General features: G+C 41.7%; 1 protein-coding gene across 2 annotated transcripts in view; it reads right to left on the reverse strand.

Annotated features, from left to right (window-relative positions):
• MGAT5 (alpha-1,6-mannosylglycoprotein 6-beta-N-acetylglucosaminyltransferase) overlaps positions 1–26121 on the reverse strand; it is a 268355-nt gene that overhangs the window by 14702 nt on the left and 227532 nt on the right. The window contains exons 14-15 of one of the 2 annotated variants that reach the window (XM_030209337.1): positions 13465–13581; positions 4496–4570 (exon numbers count right to left, since the gene is read on the reverse strand). In XM_030209337.1, coding sequence (XP_030065197.1) covers positions 4496–4570; positions 13465–13581 — 192 coding nt within the window. Of the gene's footprint in view, positions 1–4495; positions 4571–13464; positions 13584–26121 lie in introns of both variants that reach the window. The other variant, XM_030209338.1, reaches the window with a different exon arrangement.

The following is a 26121-nucleotide window of genomic DNA, read 5'->3' on the forward strand; positions in this document are numbered from 1 at the left end:
ATAACCACGCACTAAACCGCAGGCAGTTTGCTAGCGGTTTCTGAGGGCTTTTCTCTGTCACACCAATTCAACACTAATATATTCACGTTGGAGTTAGTTTGCATAGCTATTTTTCTATCCCTGGAGGGCTCACCATCTAGGTCTCTACCTAAGACAACGGCAAGCAAGAGAGGTACCTTAAACTGCTTTCAAGCGACATGGGAACCCACTGAAAAGTGGGCAGCTTCATGAGACCTCATTTAATAACATCGCTTCCGACCGCTGTGAAAACAACATACGACCACCTAATCTTCCGGAAACTGCTAAAGACTTGCCTGTTCAAAAAGGCATACTCAAACGACTCAACCTAAATGCCTAACCCCGCAACACACTAATGATCAGAATTGATAAGACATATTAGGGGTCAAGGGGAAGAGTAGGTTATGTCCAATATGAACATTTATATTGTTCTGTCGTCACCTCACTTTGTATTTGTTCATGCCGGTATTAGCGACTGCCACTACTGCACTATGTAAGCCACATTGAGCCTACAAATAGGTGGGAAAATGTAGGATACAAATGCAACAAATAAATAAATAAATAAATATGACAACCATTTTCACGGTATTAGGGGAAAGTGTGCGTGTGTGTGGGGGGGGGGTTATACAGTATGTAGAAGATCTAACACATTGAATACATTCTTTTGTTTGTGCAATGTTAAAATAAAAATGTAAATAAAAAAAAATGCAGAACTATGGTCTTTCCTCTTAGATCTTGTTCTTTATTAACCACTTCTTTTACAGAGTAATCAAAATACAAGAGTGGAAGACAACCAAAACAGTGAATCTTACATGCACACATTTATTGTGCTCAAAACAATTACTTGTGCTGTAGGAAATGTAACCTTGTAACAGAGAAACTCTGCTATACAAGTCTTACAGTGTTTTTGTTTCCAAAGGTCATATTTGCTAAATATATATAGTGTGCCGGGTAGGGGGTACTGGAAACAAAGATGGGGTTGGCAGCGGCAAGGGCCGGGGCCCAATGACCCTTTCTGCCTGGGGAACCAAGACTACTGTCAGTCCACCCCTGCTAGGGACATGCAATGAAGTTACTATATAGTACATTTAAATTTTAAAACAAATAGGAACAAACACTTTTTATTCAACTAATCTATGGAACTCAGTGCCAGACAGGGGGTAAAAGCAATTAGAATAGCTTGGTTTAAAAAAAAAAAAAAAAAGGGGACTTGGACAAATTCCTAGAGTAAAAGTCCATAATCCGTTAAGGCAGACCTGGTGAAAAACACTGCTTATCTCTGGGGATAAGTAGCATAGAAACTATCTACATTTTGGGGTCGCTGTTGGAAACAGGATACTGGGCTTGACGGACCTTTGGTCTGACTCAGTATGGCAATTCTTACGAGGGCTGAATGTTTTCTATCCCATTCTTGCAAGCAGACATCACAAATTTCAGGTGGCAGACTAGTTGGATTCAACAGGGTTAAAAGGGATGGCATTAGAGATTTACCACATCAGAGGTTAGCTAGTAGGTTAGTAAACAAAAGAGCTGTACTATCTGGTGAAGGGGGCCCTGCAAAAAGCCCAAACAATTGTCTATTTCTTGCGACAGTATAGAGCTGTCGTCTCATATATAGTCAGGGGACTATTTAATTTCATGATTGCAGGTTTAATTACAAGTTTATGTTTTTTTTTCTTGTTTTGTTAAGGTTTGTTAAGATCTGTAAAGAAAATGTTCTAGTTATTTTATATCGATCCTGTCTTCAGTGATTCTGGTGGACAAATTCTAGTTACATACACAACTAAGTCATTCTTAACTGCTTCCTTCAATACTTTCATGTTAGGCTCAGTCAGCACTGGTTTTGCCCTCACTGTATTTATGGATTTGTTCTTCCAATTTCCCTAAGGAAAGCAGGCAGGACACAATATCAAAGAAAATTCATAACAGCTGTCCATAAAAATAAAATAATTGTCTGTGTGTATCACTTATCTTTACAAAGAGCAGCTTAATTGTAGAGAAATAAGCAGGCATATATTAGATCCATTGTAACATACACACAAAGCATAGGCGCCCGGTATAAGAGGCTTGGGGAGGCTAAGCCTCCCCAGCTGCAAGCCCCAAGCGTCTCTCTCTCTCATCTCCCCGGCCCCGCCCCACCCGATGCACCGTTTATCCCTCGCACTCCCTCCCCTGCACTGCAGTCCCTATAATTAGCGTGATAACATCTCCCGCGGCCTGCCCAGCTGTTCGACGACGGCCTTCCCGCTTCCAGGTCCCGTCCGCGGCGCGCCGGCGCTGCTCACTCGTCTCCTTCCAGCCTGCCTGGCCAGCGGCGCTCCACCTTCGCTCTCGACGTCACAAGACAAAGTATGCCTCCTCAATAGCGCGCGCGCTTTACACCTCTGCGGCACTGCTCGTCTCTTTGCAGCCTGGCCAGCAGCTCCTCCGCTTTCAACATCACGACGCCTCCTCCCCCTATGGCACCCTGCGTGCGCGCCAGTGCGCCTTGCGGTTGCTTGCGGCAAGTGAGTACTTGTAGGGTAACCGTAGCCTAACTGCCTAAGCGTTTAGCAACCTATATAGAATTTTTGCATTATTTGGATCAATGAGAAATTTGGGGGTATTACGGGATTGTTATATCAACTTATTTGTAGGGTGGCTTCTGCTCCCATCTGATGGTCCTTTCATTATATACAACTATTTAATATATTTTTTTCAGGGCATGTAGCTTTTGCATTTGATACTATCTTTCACATAATTTTGGAACTGTTTGCAGTATTTTATAAAGCTGCCATAGGTGTTTCTATGCTTTTATAAAATAGGTTCCCAAAACAAGTCCTAAAATGAACAAATTCTCTGCTCTAAAGAAATTCTACAATTCGAGGGTAATTCTAAGTTATTGTTGTGCATATTTAACCTATTATAAAATTCTAAATGGCATGAAACCGTCTCGTGTCTCCGTGTCCTCCGGCCAGCTTGCTCCTCCGTCCCAGGCGCTGAGGCTCCCAGCTGACTCCCTCACTGTGACTGCCCTAAGCTTCCGCCCCCGCCCTGGCCTAGTGGCCTTTCCTGCACTGGCTAGTGCACTCCTCATCCACCCCTGCCGTCCACGGGCCATGCTCAGACAGCAAAGGTAGAAAACATTTTTTTAATTCAGAATTTATTAATTGGAATATGTCAGCTTTTGGAAATGTGCATCTGTGATATTTTGCATGCAAGTTTCAATTTTTCTAGTATTGCTGCATGCTGAGTCTGGCTTCTTGAGGTAACTTTCCAGTTCAGTATTTTGCCTTCATATCTGTTGTGTCATGTGTTTTTCATGTATGATCAAGATGCAGTATTCTGCTAGTGTGTAGTATTTGCAGCCCTTTTTGTTTCACTAGGTTGTGTACTGGTGTTTTAGAGCCCAGTGTAATTACAGTGCTGCCTTTCCACACATATGGTTGTAGCTTGTCCTGTCCTTGGAATTATTGCTCTTATGGTTTGGTAAGGCTATGAGTGTGTTTTTGCACAAGTTTGTACAGTGCTTTGCAGTGGAGAGATTGTGTGTTGGCCTTACTGAGGTGGCACCAAAACATCAGAAAGGGTGTAGAGCCTAAATCATGACACACTACCTCTTGAGGGATCTACATATGGTTGTTAATAAAAGGAGCTCATTGTGAACACTATCCACCCTAAAAGGGTGTTTTGTGGATCTACATGAGAATTGTGGTATTATGATCCCTTGTTTCATATTGTTGACGGTCTGCATTTTCCGTATGGTGGTATATTGATGTATTAGGTCTGCTCAGTGTAATATTTATGGTACAGTAAGGTTCTGAGTGTGTTTTTGCACAAAGTTGTGCATAGTTTTGCAGTTGAGCGATTGTGGTTAGTATATGCTTTGAGCAACCACTTTATTCTTTGACATATGATACATATCTAATATCTAAATTTAATAAAAGGTATTAATTGTGATTATTTGATTTTTACTTATTTTTTTTTCTGTGTTGTCAGACAATTATGGATGAAAACCCTGCCCCTGGCCCCACCCCTAACCCCGCCCCCTTTAGCCTCCCCAAACAGTTGGCCACCGACCACCTATGACACAAAGGATTTGGTTTAGCACGAGAGTGAAATCATGAGCACTAGTGCCAACTAATGGTTTTAAAAGCTGAAGTCTGAAGCCTTAACAACTGGTGATACTACTCAAGTGTTACAAACTAGTGCTAAGTTGTACAAAATCAATTCAGTAACTCATGATCAGAAGACACGATTCTTTACCTACCAGATATTCATTGTATTGCTCATGCCAAATAAATGAGATTTGGCATCAAATTATTGTGAGGAATGTCTTGTTTGCAGTGCCAAAAAATAACACAGCCTTGACATTTATCAGTAGCAGAAAGAAAATGTTGTCCATCTGATGTATATTACAAAGTACAAACTGAAGAAAATGCAGTTTCTGTAGGTTGAAAATAAATACAAGGGACAGATTGTAAATCTTAGTTCTTACCTGGTTTTCAATGAAAGCATTCACTCTCTGCAACATCCCTTCACAAGTAAACTCGTATGGCAGGTATGGTTCGTTCTGTGAAGAGAGAATTCATTTTTCAGATTACAGGATATCATGTGGAAAACTTTATAGCACAGGTCTCTTTTTACTGCCTTGTTTATGGTCAAGACCAGCAGAATAATATGAAATATCTTAAATTTTCCTAAGACAACAAAGAACAGTTCCAATAGTGGTCCTGAAGAAAACTGACTTCTTTGAAGGCTGTGATATCTTAATGGATCAATTTGATAATTATTCAAATATGATGACATACATCTTCTTTTGAGACTACACCTTCTTTAAGGTGGCAGCCATCTGATCCTGAAAAGCACATGCACAAAGATCTATGGGAAACATACAAAGCTGTTATAGAGTGATTTGTAACCATACAATTAGTTTGGCTATTCCAGGTGGCCTTGCAGTGAGCTTGGGTGAACCATAGGCAGAATAGGGCAGGCCATGGCCTGACCAACATTTTGCCTCTCACAGCATCAGCAACTAGGAAGCCTGGGAAGGAAGGACAGGGGTATGTTTAACTGCTTCCCCTCCCTCTAAATAAAAACTGCACTGGTTTGGCTTCACATATACTAAAGAATGTTCTTGAATTAATAATATTTTTAAACTGGAGGTTGCATAGGGGAAAATGACAGTGGGTCAAAATTTTTTTCTCCTCTCCATCTTGACTATGTGAAAACTGTGAAAACTACTTTGGATTTCAGCTCACACTTTTTTTCAGTTGTAGCTCACAGTGATGCACCACCAAGTATAGTAGGTATCCATTCATGTTTTAACAATTTTCCTCATCTTGTTTCCATCTTTCCTCCAGTAATAGTTTTTGAAAATATTCCTGTCCAATTTCCTCATCATGCAGCACCCCTATAATTACTTCCTTCTCCCACCCCTTCAATTTTGTCTCTTCTCCCTCCCTTTTACATCTTTCTACCCTTCATCACTTTCCATCACATTCCTGTCTCCAAAAAACTTTGTCATCTTCCCCTACTTTCCTTCCGCATCTCCAATTTCCTTTCATAGTTTTGCTCCAGACTCTCAATCTCCAATCACCTCTCATCTCCCATTTCTCTTGCAACATTCATTTGCCAATACTCATCTGCTCCTTACCATCTCTTGCCTGCTCCTTCACTTTCCCCCTCTTCTTTTTTACCTTCCTGCCTTTTTTTTCTAATTAAGCCTCTCCATATGCATCCTAGCATTTCCCCCTGTGCTCATCACTGCTTCATAATGCTGCTTGGCAACACAGAGTGATCATATCTGATGATATCATAGACCTTGATGACAAGATTACATTAACATACTACTCAGGAGTTTTCAGCATACACCAAGCCAGTTGCAGATATTCCAATTCCCAACCAGCGATTCTACTTTGCAGACAGGTTTCCATATTATTTAATCAATGAATGAGGAAAGTACACTTGTGCAGCACCTTAGGCTAAACCAACTGAAAGGCATACTTGTAAACAGTGATCACAACAAAAAATTGTACAATTTTGTTTACACATCTTGCTGGAGGTTATTGCTCGCAAAGAAGAGTGTTGGTACTATTCCAGCACAAATACCTGTGTTAATGCTTCTTTTTATAAATTAAAATAAACAGAGTATTCAGTCATATACCCACAAATTCTATACAGTGCGACCTAAGTTGCATACACAAATCTGGTTGTATTCTGTTTTACGCGTGCAACTTAACTGGCTTAACAAGCCAATCAGCGCCAATAATTGCTACTTAAGCAATTACTGCCACTAACTGGCTTTAATTAGAATTTACGCGCTCAACTTTCTAAGTGTATTCTATAGAGCGATGCATGTTAATTCTAAGATGCAGTTCTGAAGGGGATGTGGCCGTGGGAGGGGCATGGATAGGTTGTGTTCCTAGAATTTACATGTTACAGAATATGTCCGTTCCGTGTGTAACTTAGGCGACGGCATTTACACCAGGAGTAAATGGCCACAATTAAATATATTCACGGGAAACGGGCGCTGGACGCATTCTATAAACGACACCTAAATTTAGGGGTATTCTATAAACCACGCCAAATTTAAGATGTAATTTATAAAATATGCCTAGGCATATTTTTTTTGCGCCTATTTTTTAGGTATCATAAATAGCATCTAGACTGTATCTATTCAATGCTCAAACTCCACTTTAAGGGCCCTGTTTACTAAGTAGCGCTAGCATTTTTAGCACGTGCACAAAATTAGTGCGCGCTGTGGAGGCACCCATAGGAATATTGTGGGTGCCTACACAGTTAGTGCATGCTAATGGTTAGCACGCACTAAAAGCACTAACGCGCTTCTAGCGTAACTTAGTAAACGGGGCCCTAAGTGAATTACAGGACTTTCAGTTAGCATTGTATACCAGATCAGAACTGCTTAGCTCTACTTTGCTTTTCTTATTCTTCCCCATTTAAATGGATAAGTGAATGTGTGATTTAATTACAACGAACATGAAAACAATGTGAATGAACACAATACAGAGAAGAACACATGTTTCACAAAGTTTACCCAACAGAAATTCTCACAGAAAAATATCTAAAAGCAGCAAAGAGTATTCCATGGAATATGTATGCCATTTTATTATTATTATTATTTAACACATTTATATCCCACATTTTCCCACTTAGTTGCAGGCTCAATGTGGCTAACATAATACCGTAAAGCTCCGGTTCAATATTACAGATACATAATAAAGTAGAAAGCATGATAAGAAACATAAGTATAGGCTACAAGGAATGAAGAGGGGGTGATAAAAATCTAGTTTTGTCCATATTTAGCTGTGTCGCAGGAAGTAAAAGTTAATCTGGATCAGGGGGATAGGCCTTCTTAAACAGGATGGTTTTTAGTATTTTCCTGAAGTTAAGGTGGTTGTGGATAGATCTTACAGCTTTGGGCAAAGCGTTCCACAGTTGTGTACTTATGTAAGAAAAGCCGGATGCATAAGTAGATTTGTATCTAAGTCCATTACAGTCTGGATAATGCAGATTTAAATAAGTACGGGATAGGCTGGTACTGTTTCTGGGTGGTAGTTTTATAAGGTGGTTTATGGTGGTTCAGCACAGAAAAAACAGCACTATAGGCTTGCAAAACTGGGAAAGCAATACTTTAGTCTGAGACCCGACATGGACCCTGCTTCAGCATCTGCGCCAGCCAAATACCACATCTTTTAACCAGATGTTGAAATATTTTCTGTTGGATCATCTTATTGATTTATGATGTTTTCTGAAACTGGTGCTGCTGGACTTGTGATGAACTGACATTACAGTGTTTTTGAGTAATCTGTTTTTTTTGTTGTATTTTAGATTGTGTACGTTGAGTTGTTATCCGTCTTGGATAAGGGAAGAATAAAAATATAAATAAATAAACAAACAATGCAAACAGATATAGAAACAAAAAAAAGGTAAAACAAAAACATGTGTCTGAATCGTGCATTAATAAGTAGAAATATATAAGCAGAAAGATGACTAAACTGCATAATGCAGCAACCTCCAGATTAAATATTATGAAGTGAAAAGTATAGGAAATAATAATATTAATGCTATTGATGCAAAAAAATTGTGGTATGGTGAAATACATAAACAGGTGTACACAACACCTAATTAACAACAAACCATGGCAGAGAATAACATGTTCCATATAAAGGGCAATAAAAGTGCCCTAATACTCAACAGTATAAAAGGACCGTTTACTAAGGCGCATTAGCATTTTAAACACGCCTACAATGAGCATGTGCGCTAACCGTGTAGGTGCCTATAGGGATATTGTAGGCGCGTACACAGTTAACGTGCGTTAAAAACGCTAATGCTCCTATAACCTGGCTTAGTAAACAGGGCCCTAAATGTGTAAGAAAGCGAAAATGCCCTTACAACCAGCATTCCATTAATATGTGAAAAAGTAAAACAATTAATACTAACCTGCAATGAACATTTGGTAAAACGCTATCCCTCTCCAGTAGCAGACATATCGGGCCTGATATGCAGCCAGCAGCAGTCAGTGTTTTACTGACCACTTCTGGTTTTATTCCCGGATATTCAATACGAGGCAATGTCCAGGCACCAGCATTGAATATCCAGGCGTACGTGGTCGGTTAAGTTTAATATTCAGCACGTAACCCTATCCCTGATATGTCCTGTCTGTCCTAACTCTTATCCCTTACTTGTCCTGTCTGTCTGTCATAATTAGATTGCAAGCTCGATCGAGCAGGGACTGTCTCTCCATGTTCAAGTGTGAAGCGCTGTGTACGTCCGGTAGCGCTATAGAAATGATAAGTAGTAGTAGTAGTAACCGGCTAGGAAGAACCACATGAAGATAGGACTGTGTTTTACTCAGTCCTATTTATGAAGTTATCTTAGCCGGTTAAGTGTTTTATCCCTCTTACAACTTACCATACAAAAATATTCAAATTGTGATCACCACCTCAGGAATGGCATCCTTCCACTGCCAGTTTAAAGCAGACAGGTTTTTGTTTGCATCATGACTCTACATACAAGATGTGAAGACCACTGGTGTTAAGCATCTTTAATTTGGGTGACAACTAGGGCCGCCAAACCCTGCTTTCATAGCTTTTAGGGCTGTCATGGTGCAATAAGTTTTCTGTATAAGTTTTGAGTATCTTTTTGTAGGGTTTTGTGTTATTTCATGCTATTTACAAGGAAATAATGCTCCTAATGAAACCACTCTAGGTCTCATAATCAAAAACTTTACACTACCTCAGAGACTTTAACCACATCATAGTAACATAGTAAATGACGGCAGATAAAGACCTAAACGGTCCATCCAGTCTGCCCAACAAGATGAACTCATTTTACATGGTATGTGATACTTTATATGTATACCTGAGTTTGATTTGTCCCTGCTTCTCTCAGGGCACAGAATGTAAAAGTCTGCCCAGAATAGTTCTTGTACTAAAAGTTCTGAAGCTAACATCAAAGCCCCTTAAAATTTACACTCCAGCCCACCCATATCTAATCAGTCATGATCAGGCCGTAGACCGTAGAAGTCTGCTCAGCATCGATTTTACTTCCCAATTACTGGCATCGCCACCCAATCTCTGCTAAGATTCCGTAGATCCATTCCTTCTAAACAGGATTCCTTTGTGTTTATACCAGGCATGTTTGAATTCCATTACGGTTTTCATCTCCACCACCTCCCCTGGGAGGGCAATCCACGTATCTACCACCCTCTCTGTGAAAAAATACATCCTGACATTACTCCTGAGTCTGTCCCCTTTCAACCTCAATTCATGTCCTCTAGTTCTACCACCTTCCCGTCTCCGGAAAAGGTTTGTTTGAGGATTAATACCATTCAAATATTTGAAAGTCTGTATCATGTCACCCGTTTCTCCTTTTCTCCAAGGTATATGTGTTCAGGTCGGCAAGTCTCTCCTTGTACGGTTTGCAACGCAAATCCCATACCATTTTTGTAGCTTTTTCTTTGCAGTCACTTTCAAGGTACAGAACAGTGTGTCTGTGTCTGAAAAATAACTTTAAGAGCAAGACTCAATGACAATCCAAAATCAAAGTCACAATCAAGGTGGCTGGAATTTCCACCTCTTCTATATTCTAAGAAGGCAGTCAAGTTCAAGATATCCTCTGATATTGGTGATATCTGATCAATACCTTTACCCCCTGAATGCTCACTATCCTTATCCAAGGGAAAGCCTCTGATCATCAGAAAACTCCCTTAAGCCTAATGAGCGAACTAAATCCTTCAAAAGACTTTAGAAAGATGTTACACAGAAGAAGCTAATCCCTGCAGAACTTCATATAAAATCTGAAAAAATGGAAAAGATCAGTTGATTAATGAAGATTGTCACTATGCGGTCAGCCAGGAAGGAGACTACCCAGAATTTTCAGGTTTTACATCTTAATGTATCTGCATTATGAATTTGCATACATAAACTCTGTGAGTAAGGTTAATGTATGTAAATATGTTTTATGTATATGCATTATGCATAGCATGAAAAGAAGAGCGATTTGAAGAAAAAAGGGTTCAGAATATAAGAATTGCCAACTGGGTCAGATCATAGCCCCATCTAGTCCATATCTTGTTTACAATGGCCAATCCAGGTCATAAGTACGTTGCAGGGATAAGCAGTGACTTTCCCCAGCTCTAAGCTTAATAAAGGTTTATAGACTTTCCTCCAGGAAATTTTCCCAACCCTTTTTTTTTTAATCCACCTACCCTAATTGCTTTTACCACCTTCTCCAGCAACGGGTTCCAGAGCTTATGTACCAAGTGAAAATATATTTTCTACTATTTATTTTAAATGTATTACTTAGTAACTTTATGGCATGTCCCCTAGTCAGGATTTTACAGACCTCATATCTCCCCTCAGCCTTTTTTTCTCCAAGATGAGAAGCTCTAACCTCTTTAGCCTTTCCTCAAATGAGAGTCGTTCTCTTTTTTGGGGGGGTTGCCCTTCTCTGTACATAAGAGTTGCCACCTGGGTCAAACCAAAGGTTCATCTAATCCGGTATCCTGTTTCCAACAGTGTACTAGTCCAGGTCAAAAGTACCTGGCAGCATACCAAAAAATTAAGATGATTCTATGCTATTTAACCTCAGGGATATAAGCATTAGTATTCCCCAGGTCTACCTCAATGGTTTATGGACTTTTCCTCCAGCAACTTGTCCAAACTTTTTTTTTTTTTTTTACTCAGCTACATTATCTGCTACCACTTGTTACAGCAGTGAGTTCCAGAGTTTAACTGTACATTTTGTGGAAAAAATATTTTCTATTTGCTTTACATGTGCTGCTATGTATCTTCATGGAGTGTCTTCTAGTCTTTTTGAAAGAGTAAACATTTGATACACATTTATTCACTCTACTTCATTCAGGATTTTCTAGACCTCTATTATGTCTCCCCTTAGCTGTCTCTTCTCTAATCTGAAGAGCTCTAACCTCTTTGGCTTTTTCTCATATGAGTTATTTCATCTCCTTAATAATTTTGATCACCCTTTTTTAGTACCTTTTCCCATTTCCACTACATTGGTGGACCAGAATTTCACACAATCCTCAAGATGCAGTCTCGCCATGGACCAACACAGAGGCATTATGATATTCTCTTTTTTATTCTCTATTCCTTTCCAAATAATTCCTGACATTCTGTTTGCTTCTTGGACATGGCTACCACATATGTCATCAACATGTTGTCCATGACGACACCTAGATATTTTCTTGGGTTGTAACTCCTAATGTGGAACCTAGTATAGTGTCGCTACAATTTAAGTTATACTTCCCCAATGTGCCGCAGGACCGACAGTACAGTGTTAAAGCTAAAAAGACACAATTCCAAGGGGAGGTGCGCGGGTTGTGAGAATATATGCCTGCTGTCCTCAGAGAACACCTGCTACAGGTAACTTTCCACTTGCCCACAAAAAATTTCATCTGCCAACTAGATGCCCAGACTCCTAGTCTCAACAAGGTCCTCCTGCAACCTGAAATATGCTTCCTTTTTTACCTCTTTTTTTTATTTCATCCCTCTTCCAGCCATCATTATACATTCTTCCTTTATTACAACACGCTATCCCAATTTACACCCTCTTCCCACTCCCTACCTCTACCACCTTCCTCCCTTTCCCATCTTACTTACGCACTTTTTATTGTCCACCTCGTTATATACTATATTCAGCTGTTTTATTCATTATGTGTTATCTTGTAAACCTGTTATATTTGTAAGCCGCATTGAACCTGCTATTAAGTGGGAAAGCGCGGGGTATAAATGTTACAATACAATACAACTTGTCACAATGCACATGTGATTTAACAACTTTGAACAATTTTGATCACTTCACTCAGTCTGTCTATTTCCAGACCATTTATAAATATGTGAAAAGCACTGGTCCCAGTACGGATCCCTGTGGTACTCCACTATTCAACTTCATCCACTGAAAGACAAATCATATAAACCTACTTTGCTTTCTATCTTTTAAGCAGTTCCCAATCCACAACAGGACACTGTCTCCTATCCCAATGGCTTTTAAATTTTCTCAGGTGTCTCCCATGAGGGACTCTGTCAAAACCTTTTTTTCTGAAAATCCAGATACACTATATCCACCGGCTCACCTGTATACATATGTTTATTCATTCTTCCAAAAAAAAAAACTAACTGGTGAGGCAAGACTTCCTTCGGCTAATCTATAACTCTGTCCCATTAAATCATGTCTGTATGTTCAATAGTTTTGTTGTTTTATAATAGTTTCTACCATTTTGCCTGGCATTTATGTCTGGTTCGCCCATCTTTAGTGTCCTGATCACCGCCGGAACCCTTTTTAAAAAACTGGCGTTACATTGGCCATAGGACTGTGTAGAGAAAGACAGCATTTATTTTAAATTTTTCCTAGCAAACCCACTCGCTAAACAGACATTAAGTTGTAGAGATCTCTACTTAAAACCATCAATCTATTCATGGTTACATTCATGTTGTAAATAGAATAGAGTCATTGAAATATAGCAGAAAAGCTCTGTGTGTACATCTGAGGACAAAGGGTATGTATGAGATAAAGGGGGTCTGGATGTACACGTGTATGTGTATACGATGGTAAAGGCTGCGTTCATGTGAACACAAGCATCTGTTCATGCGTCAGGTCAGGGGAGGTGTGTACAGAATGGGGAGCGCAGTGGAGTATGTGGAAAGTAAACAAAATGTATATGGGTGTGTAGTGGCTGAGAAGGGTCTAGACTTTGTTGTGGATGAGGGGAGGTGTGTGGGTTATGTGGCATGAGGGGGGGATGGGTGGTGAATGCAGAATGTTTTGTGCACTCACAGCTAGTCTAGATAAACCTATAGCTATCTATTTGGAGCACAGCACCTAATCCCACAGAATACCCAATTTCTTTATAAACAGCTTTGTTTAAATGTTCACAAAAAGTTAGGTCCAATAATATAGAGAATGAAAACATTTATGTGTTCTTACCTTTTGGTTCAAAATTGCTTTCACTGCTTTATCAACTTCAACAGGATCATTTATGTTCACAGTCCAGACATGTGGTTTCCCAATATAAACTTCTGCATAGGGATGCTGAGATGTTAGCTGAGGGTTAGAGGGTGAGGAGGGGGCATACATTTATGAACATGAAATAAATGGAGTTCAAAACCACAACCTGGAAAGAACAGTATTCTAACAGGGTTTTCAAAATGATAAAAATGTCTCCATTTTTATTTCTGTCAAACACTAGGAATGGCAACAGCAAAATTTCATGGATGGGAAGGGAAAGCGAGGGGAGAAAGGCACTCAATTCTTTGCAGGTTGTGATACATTTTACTGAACCAATATTAAGAATTATTCAAAAATGTGGCACGTAGGCTTTTGAGAACACATAAATTGGGATATTGCAGAAGAAATATATGTGGTCGCAAAAGCTCATGTAAACTGGCAATAAATAATTTTAAAGTTGTTAACGCATTATTAAAGAAGCAGTTCATAGGAGAGTTACTAAAATGACAGAAGGACCACAACACAAACTCTACAACCAAGGTTAAAAAAGAAAAATCAAGATGCAGAGGAAAAATAGGGCAAGGTATTTAAAACAAAACAAGAAGGAAAATTGTTTAGCACACTATCTGTGAAGCTTTATACAGATAAGACATCCCTGTAAAATTATTCAGTGGTGTTATGCTGTCAAAAGCTCATACCTCAATAAATTAGTTAGCCGGTAAGATGCCACTGGCCTTTTCACTACAGTTTAGCATGTGCTAAATGCTAAAGACATCAATTTTATACCTATGGGTGTCTCAGCATTTAGTACGTGTTAACGGAAGTAGCGTGTTCAAAGCTTTAATAAAAGGGCTCCTTAGAAAGCTGTTACATGTGTCCACAACACACTCAAGTCTGCGTGCATTTCCTATTTTGCGAACTAACTGCAGACATATAGATTTTATGAAGTAGATGTGCATTTACACTAGCTCCCAGGCATGCTAAATACTAGTTTGACTGGGATTAGAGCAGCAGTTTTAAATATTAAACCCTGTATAATTTGTATGCATTTCAAAGATTCTGCGGTCTGTATTGCTGTCATTTGCATAAGTATTTTTTTTAATTTTTGGGTTGGCTTTATGCTTAAAAGTTATATGGTTAAGAGGGAGGTGGAGTTATGAGTGGGTTGAGGGTTAGGTGAAAAGTTATGCAGAGGACAGCAAAATTCAGCCACTCTCCACACAACTTCAACACGTAAATCAGTTCAGAGAAAGGGGAAGCCTAATGTTTGTGCTGAAGGAAATTCATAGTTACATAGTAGATGATGACAGATAAAACCTGTACGGTCCATCCAGTATGCCCAACAACATACACTCATCGTATAAGGTATGCTATATCAATGCATCCTTAGCAGTGCTGCCTAAACGTATAGTGTCATTGCTGGTACTTCACTTTATCCAGCAGCTGCCATTGATGAATGTCAGGCCCAGGGGGGATATATCATGCTCACGATCTACAGTTCCATGTGGAGTTCAAGTATAGCTAAGTTACTCACCTGTAGCAGGTGTTCTCTGAAGACAGCAAGCATATATTCTCACAAATTGGTGACTTCGTCCGATAGAGCCTGGTGCAGACACTACCAAAGTGAACTGCCACTTTAAATCTTTAAGGCGGTGTCCGCAGTGCGCACGTGAGGGTGCCTTACCACACGAAATGCAAGTGGACCAACTTTCCCACACGAAATGCAAGTGGACCAACTAAAAAGACAACTCCAACGGGAGGTGCGCGGGTTGTGAGAATATATGCCTGCTATCCTCGGAGAACACCTGCTACAGGTGAGTAACTTAAGCTTTCTCCGAAGTCAAGCAGGCATGATATTTTCACAAATGGGACTCACTAGATACCAGGCTGATAGGAAAGTATATTCTGACAGTCAAGCAAATAGTGAGCCTGGTGGAATACAGGCCGGAGGGTGGAGTTGGATTTTAAACAGTAAAAAGATTCTGCAGAACTGCTTGTTCAAACCAGCTATCTCACCTGGAATACTGAGTCGTAGAAGTGTGAACAGAAGACCACATAGCCACATTGCAAATGTCTTGAATAGCCGCAGAGCGGAAATGGGCTTCTGAGGTTGTCATAGCTCATACATTATGACTGGTGACACGGCCATTAAGGGTCAGCCAGCCTGAGCACAGATGTAGGAAATACAGTCAGCCACCCAAGTAGACATTATATGCTTGGTGATGGGAATTCCCAGTCTGTTAGAATCAAAGGGTACATAGAGTTGGATTGTCAATGAGTCTTTGTGTGTTTGCAGTCCAAGGCATGCAGTGCTGCTTCTCCAGGATGAGAATGTGGTTTAGGAAAGAAAATGGGCAGAACAATGGACTGATTGAGATGAAACCCCGAAACAACCTTTGGGAGGCATATGGGATGGGTATGGAGTACAATCTCATCATGGTGGAATCTGGTGTAAGGGAGATCTGCCAAAAGGGCTTGGAGCTCACTTACTCTTCTGGCAGAATAATGGTTCGAACGACGCTGAGATCCCATAGCACTTGAGGCGGTTTGATGGACGAGTCTGACCACAGTGACTCGTCCATAACATCACGATTACTGTAATGCTCTGTACACTGGCCAAACCAAAAAGAGTTTATATCAGCTCCAACTAAATCAGAATGCTGCAGAACAACTGACAGAAGGCTGCAAGTGGCGTGATCACACCACACCTTCCTGCAAAAGCTACACTGGCTACCAGTACCTTACAGGGCTAAATTTAAAACCCTGTGTTTGATTTTCAAGGTCCTCAGACAAAATGGACCAGAGTACTTAAAGAATAAGTTAGTCACTTACACACAGGGGTGTGCTGGTAAATTGTTAACAGGGGGCTCTCTCTCGCCAGCAAAGTAAAAGAGAATTCAGGAGGGGCCCAAGCCCACATTTTGGGATCCATTTGTTAAAGTAGCCATGGAGAACAGGCTCCCAAAATTCTTAAAAACTTAACAAACGGCTCTCGAGAGCCTGTGAGAGCCTGCTCCAGCACACCACTGCTTACACACCTTTAAGACTTCTTTGGTCCTCTCAAGGAACATCATTATCTGTACCTTCGTCAAAAGAAATTGTACGATGTGATACCTGCCAGTGAGCATTCTCAGGAGTAGCCCCCACGCTCTGGAATTTACTCCCAGAGGGGCTACATATAACGCGAAACCTCTACATCAGGAAGCAGGTGAAAGCCTGGCTCTTCTCCCAAGCCTTTAATACATAGGTTGACTGACTATAAACTCATTCTGCACCTGGACTATTTATTTATTTTATTGCATTTGTATCCCACATTTTCCCACCTATTTGCGGGCTCAGTGTGGCTTACAATACATTGTGAATGATGGAAATACAATGTGCTACAGTACAATTATGGGTTACATTATGAGGAGTTGTGGCAAGACAAAGTCAAGTCAAAACAACATTTAGAGCGTATAAACAGTGGAATGTTACAATGGGGAAAAGATATGGCGATATAACAATAGCATGACAACCTTAGGGTGTAGCAATTTTATAAGTGGGTGGGGTATTAATTGTGGTAAAGATACGGGTAGGAGAATTCAGAAGACAGTGTGTTGAAGCATTTCTGTTAGTGTGTGTGGACTTCATGTGTTTCGATCCTTGCAGTAAATTTTCTCGAAGAGATAAGTCTTTAATCGTTTGCGGAAGTCCGTTAGTTCGTAGATCGTTTTCAGGTTGCGTGTTAGTGTATTCCAGAGTTGCGTGCTCATATAAGAGAAGGTTGACGCGTGCAGTACTTTGTATTTTATGCCTTTGCAGTTAGGGAAGTGGAGATTGAGGAAAGTTCGGGATGATCTTTTAGCGTTTCTGGGTGGCAGGTCTATTAAGTCAGACATGTATGCAGGGGCTTCACCGTGGATTATTTTGTGGACTAAGGTGCATACTTTAAAGGTGATACGTTCCTTGAGTGGGAGCCAGTGCAGTTTCTCACGTAACTCTCTTAACTATACAATGAACTTATCCGAACTGACTCTGTACTGTGCTTCTTGTGCCCATCGTATATCTGCTCTTGGTATCTCAGCTATATGGTAAGCCATATTGTAGAAAATCTTTAGCATCATATCTATGTTAGTTGAATGTTCTAATGCATGCTTATTAGGTGCATCATTAGTATTATAATAACATTGTATTATATCTCTGGTATTTGAATTCCAGTGCTGTTAAATGTGTACATTTTGATATTGTTTCACGGTAGTTCTATTATTAGGTTTCAATTTACTGTTTTCAAGTTTACCTCATTTATTGTATTTATATTTATTCTTGGTTATTTTACTATTGTTACGCTGTTAACAAAATTATACGTTTTATGTTAAACTGTATCTACTGTACACCGCCTTGGGTGAATCTCTTCATAAAGGCGGTTAATAAATCCTAATAAATAAATAAATAGTGTGATATAAACCTTTCATGAATCTAGTCATCAAGGGATGCGCTGTAATTGGTCTACTATCAAGTTTAACATGAAGTGCACTGATGGCACTCAAATGTACTCTGAGATAGGGTTGAGCGACTTAGAGGCAGACCAGAGAGAAAACCATTTCCATTTTAGGTGGTAACATTTTCTTGTGGAAGGTTTTCTGGAAGCAAGCAGTTATCCGAGAGATTGCTTGGGGAATGTTTAAAGAACGCAATTCAACGAAGATGCCTACATCTCTTTCCAGGTCAGTGATGCCTAATGTGGAACTTTGCATCAGATAGCTATAGTTTGGGTTCCCCTTTCCCACATGCATCACTTTGAACTTGCTCACATTAAACGTCTTATGCCATTTGGATGCCCAGTCTTGTAAGGTCCTCTTGTAATTTTTCACAATCCTCTTGCAATTTAACAACTTTGAATAACTTTGTTTTGTTGGCAAATTTAATTACCGCACTAGTTACTCCTATCTCTATATCATGTATAAATATGTTAAAAAGCAGCGGTCCCAGCACAGACCCCTGGGGAACCCCACTATCTACCCTTCTCCATTGAGAATACTGACCACTTAACCCTACTCTCTGTTTTTAACCAGTTTTTAGTCCACAATAGAACATTACCTCCTATCCCATGACTCTCCAATTTCCTCTGGAGTCTTTCATGAGGTACTTTGTCAAATGCCTTCTGAAAATCCAGATACACAATATCGACCGGCTCAACCCTTCAAAGAAATGTAATAGATTGGTGAGGCAAGATTTCCCTTCACTAAATCCATGTTGGCTTTGTCTCATTAAAACATGCTTTTGAATATGCTGTTTAATTTTGTTCTTTATAATAGTCTCTACCATTTTGTCCGGCACTGACGAACTTACGAGACTGGGCATCCAAATGGCAGATGAAGTTTAATGTGAGCAAGTTCAAAGTGATGTATGTGGGAAAGAGGAACCCGAACTATAGCTACGTGATGCAAGCTTCCACGTTAGGAGTCACCAACCAGGAAAAGGATCTAGGAGTCATCATTGACGATACTTCGAAACCCTGTGTTCAGTAAGGTGCAGAAGCAAAGAAAGCAAATAGAATGTTAGGCATTATTAGGAAAGGAATGGAAAATAAAAACGAGAATGTTATAATGCCTTTGTATCACTCCATAGTGCAACTGCACCTTGAATACTGTGTGCAATTCTGGTCACCGCACCTCAAAAAAGATATAGTGGAATTAGAAAAGGAAAGAGAAGCGCGACAAAAATGATAAAGGGAATGGGATGAAGGAAAGGCTGAAACGGCTTGGGCTCTTCAGCTTGGAGAAAAGATGGCTGAGGGGAGATATGATAAGAGGTATATAAAATACTAAATGGAGTGGAACGGGTAGATAGTCCATCCCAGTATGGCAACACTTATGTACTTATGTAATCTTAAAAAAAAAAAATCAGCATTATATTTGACACCCTCCAATCTTCTGGTACCATGTTTGATTTTAAAGATAAATTACATATTACTAACAATAGTTCTGCAAGTTAATTTTTCAATTCTATCCTGTGTCACTGGCCACTATCTACACATATTCATTGCCCATCACGCATGCTGTATAACTAGACATTGCATCTTTTGTCATGTTAGGCTAGAACAGTGGCTCCCAAACCTGCTTGGGGGCTCCCCAGCCACTTAGGATTTAAAGTTAACCACAATCTCGCTCATGAATATTCATTGTGGATATCCTGAAAACCTAAATGGCTAGGGAGGGCCCCTAGGACTGGTCTGGGAATCACTGGGCTACAATATAGACTGAGTATGTTTTATGTGGCAGGATCAGGCTTGTGGAATTCATTTCCACTTTAAACTGCAGAGTACTGGTAGCTTTTTCAATTACAGAAGCAGTTGAAAGTCTGTCTGTTTAGGTAGGCTTTTGGCAAAAAATGTTAAGTATAAACGAAGAGTACAATTTGACTACTAAATAATTTATTTTGTGGATTTTATATTCTCAGAATTGTTGTATTTATGTTTATTTTACTGTAACCTGAGTAGTACATTGGATAGAGGAGTTAACACATTTTAAAAATAAATAAAGCAAGCCAGGAGGGTTTGGGGGTGGTGAGAGGGCTGGCTGAGAAGTTATACCAAGCAGCAAAATTCTCCACCAAAAATATATCTGCTTAGTTAGCAGCTGCCTGCTCATCCCCCTCCCCCCTGCAATACCAATTATTTGAATGTTTTTACGATTTCCATATATTCTAGTATTGTCATCTTCTGTCCATGCTGTTCTGTCTTGACCTGAGAAAAGGGGGCTTAAGCTCCTGAAAGCTAGTCAAAAAATGTATTAGGTTAGTCCAATAAGAAGGTAGCACTTAATATTCTTTGTTTTGTCTTGTTTTTATTCAATGCGGAGAAAGGGATCTGACAGAGGGCTAGAGAGATAAGGAATTGAGAGACTATTTTGAAAATATGGGAGAAAAGAGACAACCTGTGGAACAGATGGAAAGGGGAATCGAAAGGAGGATGACGAAGGAATGAAACCTGGCTCAGGAAGAGAAAATATAGGATCAAGAGAAAGGGAGGATCCACTCAAATGTCACACTCCCTTCAAAATGCTCACTCACACACCATAACTACCAACCCCATCAATCACCCCCCCCCCCCCCCCCCCCCCCAATTTCACCTTAAAACCCATCCCTCAATTTGAACAGCATTAGGATGACAACTGAGGCATGATACCGTCATTGATGTTCAGGGCCAGACTGTCATAGTTTAAACCAAAGAGGACAGTATAATATGGCATGATTCAAAGCAATATATTTGTATTTTGGTTGTTACAAAATCATGTGTGTACCCTGCCTTTGACAGACTGATTTAGGGGAAAGTGTGCTATAAATGCTGCTATTTTAAATTAAATTAAATTTCAGCCCTGGGTGGCAGGGGACCATTATATGGCTTGAAGGCAAGCGTGCTCACATTCTTTTTCCTTATTCTAATCCTGGTCCCTATGGATTCCTGGTATTTTGCTGTGAAAAACAAATCTGTGACAGATTCCATGACCACTCCCATAAATCTGCCAGAAATTGGGAGCCCTAGCTACCAGCAACTTTCATGCAGTGCAGTTGCAACTGGTTTCACATCAGTTGTAAATGAATTTCATGTCTGAAAGGCACCTTGAAAGCAAGTAGGAACACATTTGCAAATTGAGACTGGGTAAGAAAACCAAACAAGTGCTGTCCTGTAACTTGTGACATGGATCCCAGTTCCAGTATTTATGGTTTGTTTTGCTTTTCAAAAATTCCAACCTCACCAGCCGCCCAAGAAGAATGAACTTTTTTTTTTTTATATACATGGGAAAAGAAACTTGCAAATTTTATGATGACTGCATCAGTGGTTGTTAGCTAACACTGAGTCACACTTTGAGAATTGTCTTACATCAGTAGAATTAGAAAAACACTGATTTAGCTGCAATAACTGCGAAGATTAGATTTGTAACATATTTCAACTTCAGAGAGCTACAGGACTGGGGGTGAGCATTCCAGTCCTTGTGGGTTACCAGTTGGGCAGGTTTTCCAGATAACTGCAATGAATATTGTAATGCCCTTGTACGAGTCCGGGCGGAACGCTCGAGCCCCTTGGCCCCTCCAAGCGGGTCTGTCTCCGCCCTGCTCAATAAAGTCAGGCTGTGTTAAGACCAGTCCTTTCCAGCTCGGCTTCTCCTAGAAAAGTTCAATTAGCCAAGCTTTTAAACACAGTACAGCACGGCTTGGCTTCTCCCAGCAACGTTCAATAAGCCAAGCTTTTAAACACAGCCCAGCAGTACTTGGCTTCTCCTAGCAAAGTTCAAGTAGCCAAGCTTTTAAACACAGTCCAGCACTGCTTGTCTTCTCCTAGCAAAGTTCAATTCACCCTGCTTTTAAACACAGTCTATCACATGCTGGGCTTCTCCCAGCCCAGTTCAATTAGCCAAGCTTTTAAACACCGTTCAGCACTGCTTGACTTCTCCTAGCAAAGTTCAATTTAAACACCGTCCAGCTTTGTGCGGGCTCAAAGCCTCAGGTCCCACCCTCTTGGTCAGCCTTCTACTTTCTGACCTCCTCCCGCTTGACCCGGGCAGCCCCACTATACCTCCTACTCTGGTCTGCTGAGAGCCAAGAGTTCCATGGGTTCCTCTGAGATGGGTTCCGGTTCTCCTACTTCCATCCCCTCTGGCTCCTCTATCTCTGGAGCCCAGTCCATTTTCTCTCCTCCTTCCCCTTCCTCCTGTTGAATCACTTCCCCCTCCTTAAATGGGCCTGGGTATTTTTCTTTCCCCGCCCATTTGTGCCACCACCTCTTCCACCAGGGAGGTGACTCAACCTTTTCTTTTCCCTGTTGGCCTCTCCCTGGAGCTTCATGGGGGAGCAGCCTATTCCGCCTCCTTATCCTAGGCTCTCCCGGGGCTTCCTGGGAGTTGTAGTTTTCCTCCCCCTAGGTTCCTCTTTCTCCCCCCCCCCCGGCGCCTTCAAAGGAGCTTCTGTCGGCCCTTTGGAGCGGGGGCTTCATCCCTAGCCTTTCTTCTTCTCTATAGTCCCTTACAATATACAGAGAGAGGTGTGCATGGAACTCCCTCTCAAGCACATTCATTAGGGTTCACCAGAAAACCTGACCAGCGGTAGCAGGGTTCCCTTTAAGCTGTGTGCATATACATGCGCTTACAGATGGCAAATCCTGTGCATGTGGCAAAACATAGCACACACAAGAAAATATAATAGTGTGCCACATTTTAATTAGATGTTATAAAGCTGCACAGGGAAACTGAATTATTTGCAACTGATTGCTTTGTAATTACCATCGACAAATTTTAATTAGATGTTATAAAGCTGCACAGGGAAAGCGAAGATACTTACCTGTAGCAGGTATTCTCAGAGGGACAGCAGGCTGATCATTCTCACACACGTGGGTCGACGTCCGGGAATTGGCATTTTGGTACAACAAAACACAAAAAAGTTTTGCTGGAGTTTTCTGGCGCGCGTACAGCGCAGACTAATTAATTCCCGCCGTGCAAGCGCGTACTCAGTTAAAATCAAAAAGCATAAAAAACAACTCCTCCAAAGGGAAGGCGGGAAGGATTGTGAGAATAATCAGCCTGCTGCCCTCGGAGAATACCTGCTACAGGTAAGTATCTTCGCTTTCTCTGAGGACAAGCAGGCTGCATATTCTCACACGTGGGGTATCCCCAGCATCCAGGCTCACTCAAAACAATGAACACTGGTCAACTGGGCCTCGCAACGGCAAGGGACATAACATAGATTAACCTGAAAACTATATACAGCTAGCTGAGAGTGCAGACTGGAAACAGAATAAAAAAGGGCCGGGTGGGGGGGGGGGGGGGTGGAGTTGGATTACTAAACCCCAAAAAGATTCTGCAGCACTGACTGCCCAAACCTACTGTTGCGTCGGGTATCCTGCTGAAGGCAGTAGTGAGATGTGAACGTGTGGACTGATGACCACGTTGCAGCCTTGCAAATCTCTTCAATGGAGGGCTGACTTTTAAGTGAGCCACTGACGCAGCCATGGCTCTAACATTATGAGCCGTGACATGACCCTCCAGAGTCAGCCCAGCTTGGGCATAAGCAAAGGATATGCAATCTGCCAGCCAATTGGAGATAGTGTGTTTTTCCGATGGCGACTCCCCTCCTGTTGGGGTTTGAAAGCAACAACTGGGCGGACTGTCTGAACGGCTTAGTCCGCTCCACGTGAAAGGCCAATGCTCTCTTGCAGTCCAAGGTGTGCAAGCTGCTCTCGTCAGGGAGGGCATGAGGACAGAGAAAAAAATGTTGGCAAGACAATCGACTGGCTCAGATGGAACTCTGACACCAACTTTGCAGGAACTTAGGATGCGTGTGGAGGACTACTCTGTTGTGATGAAACTTAGTATAAGCAGCATCCACTACTAGGGCCTGAAGCTCACTGACACTACCAGTTGAAGTAACAATCACCAAGAAAATGACCTTCCAAGGTCAAGTACTTCAGATGGCAGGAGTTCAGTGGCTCAAAAGGAGCTTTCATCAGCTAGGTGAGAACGACGTTGAGATCCCATGACACTGGTGGAGGTTTGACAGGGGGCTTTGACAAAAGCAAACCTCTCATGAAGCAAACAACTAAAGGCTGTCCAGAGATCAGCTTACCCTCTACATGCCAATGATAAGCAACTATTGCACTGCATGCGCGCCAGAATACTCAGCAAAACGTTTTGTTTTTTTTTTTTGCTGTGCACAACGCCAATTCCCGGGCCGCGCGGACGTCGACCCATGTGTGTGAGAATAAGCTGTTACGATTGTGGCCGTGACATCTCCCAGACTTACCTTATTCTGGTGGTCAGCTTCTGTTTCTTCTTTCCTGTGTTGCTAGAGCTGGCTCTGTGTCTGTGGGCTGGCTGCTCCCAGCATGAGTCTAATTGCTTTACTATACTGCAGCTGTGTGTGTTACCTGAGCTAGCTGCCTCTGTGTGCTGGTTGCTTCCAGTGTGGCTCTAATTGCTCTGCTGTACTGCAGCTGTGGGGTTAAGCCTGAGTTAGCTCTAGCTCTGTTTTCAGTATGCTGCCTGCCTGTGTCTGGTAGTGGTGACATCATCAGGCAGGGCCTTGATAAGGAAGTGGTGTTCTTCCCTTCAGGGCCTTTGCAACATTGCTTAGTCGTTTGCTTTAGGTCCAGGTTAGTGGTAGTGCAGTGTGCACTTTTTGTTCTGTGTTAGCTTCCCTGCGTTTCCCTTTTGGTGCTTTAGAAGCACTTCTGTGTTTGGGCTTTGGAAGCACTTCTGGGTTTGGTGCTTTAGAAGCACTTCTGACTTCTGTGTTTAGCTTCCCTGTTTTTCCCTTGTGGCTCCCGTCTTCCCTTTTAGTGCTAGGAGCTCTGCTGGTAGTTTGGTGCTTAGGAGCACCGGAGTTAGTTTAGGGTTGTAGAGCTGTTGTGCTTGGTGCTTAGGAGCACCTGTGCTAGTTTGTGTGTTTAGGTTCCCTGCTCTTTTCCCTGTGGCCTCCCCTGCTTTTCCTAGTGGTGCTATTGGTAGCACTTCTGTTAGTATAGGGGCTTAGGCTTGTTGGTATTGGTTAGGAACACTTTTGTTGGTTAGGGCTTGGGAGCACTTATGTCAGTTTAGGATTTAGGAGTACTGCTGTTTCCAGCTTGTTCTAGTCCCTGGTCCCTGTGTCATCCAGTATCCGGTAAGTCCTGCCGGCCACTCGAACCCAGGGGCTCAACCCTTGGGGGGGCAGTGGCTAAGTGCAGGTGAAGCTGTACGGACCAGTCCAGTGTGCTCCAGTCCAGTGTGTTCCAGTCCTGTGTCCTCCCGTCCGGGGGATTCCAGTCCTGTGTCCTCCAGTCCGTGTGTTCCGGCTCACTGGGCGGTGCCTGCAGTCTCTGCCGGTGCCAGTGTGCTTGCCCAGCGTTGGTTGGTGGGTTTTGCCTGCTGCTGTCGCTCCTCGTCAGCAGCCCAAGGGCTCACGTTTGCTCCAGAGCCCGGCCCCACGGGCTCTGAACCTGAGAACCATGGCAATAAGCAGCCTCATGGTCCTCAGAGAAACTGAATTATTTGCAACTTATTGGTTGTGTAATTACTACCGATACTCTTACACAGGTCACAAAATTTATGAAGAATTTGAAAGACAAAAGTCAAGAGTCAGTCTATATAAGAGATGAGCCACAGGTCCACCATTTCCCTTTCCCTTCCATAACCCACCCATACTGAGTACCATAATCAATCTTTCCACTTCCTATCCCTCTGGAGACTAGCATCTCATACTCCTATTACCCTCCCCCAGTCCCGCAGCCAGCATCTTCTCCTTCCCTTACCCCATGCAGCTGCTGTCAGCCTACCTCTTCTGGGGCCATTCCAAAGATGCTCAGTTCTGGCACAGAACCTTCCAGTAGAGGCTTGCTGAAATGCTGCCATGGCCCACCCTCCCCTTGACAGGAAATGCATCATGGACCCCTGTATATGACTTATACCGACTCATCGCATGTTTTCAGTACTTAAGGGTGAAAGTTAGGATGCGAGATACCATGAGTCCTGACCTATATGTGATTATAATTTAATGTTTAAAACACTTTCTGAAATCCTGATATTATTTACATTATACTTGCCAAAATACGCTTGGCTCACAGCACACAAGCGTGAGCTGGGTTTATAGAACTTGCATGAAAGAAACTTTTTTGCACGTGCATCCTGA

This window comes from Microcaecilia unicolor, chromosome 7 (assembly GCF_901765095.1).
Source record: "Microcaecilia unicolor chromosome 7, aMicUni1.1, whole genome shotgun sequence".
In the NCBI taxonomy this organism is placed as follows: Eukaryota; Metazoa; Chordata; class Amphibia; order Gymnophiona; family Siphonopidae; genus Microcaecilia; species Microcaecilia unicolor.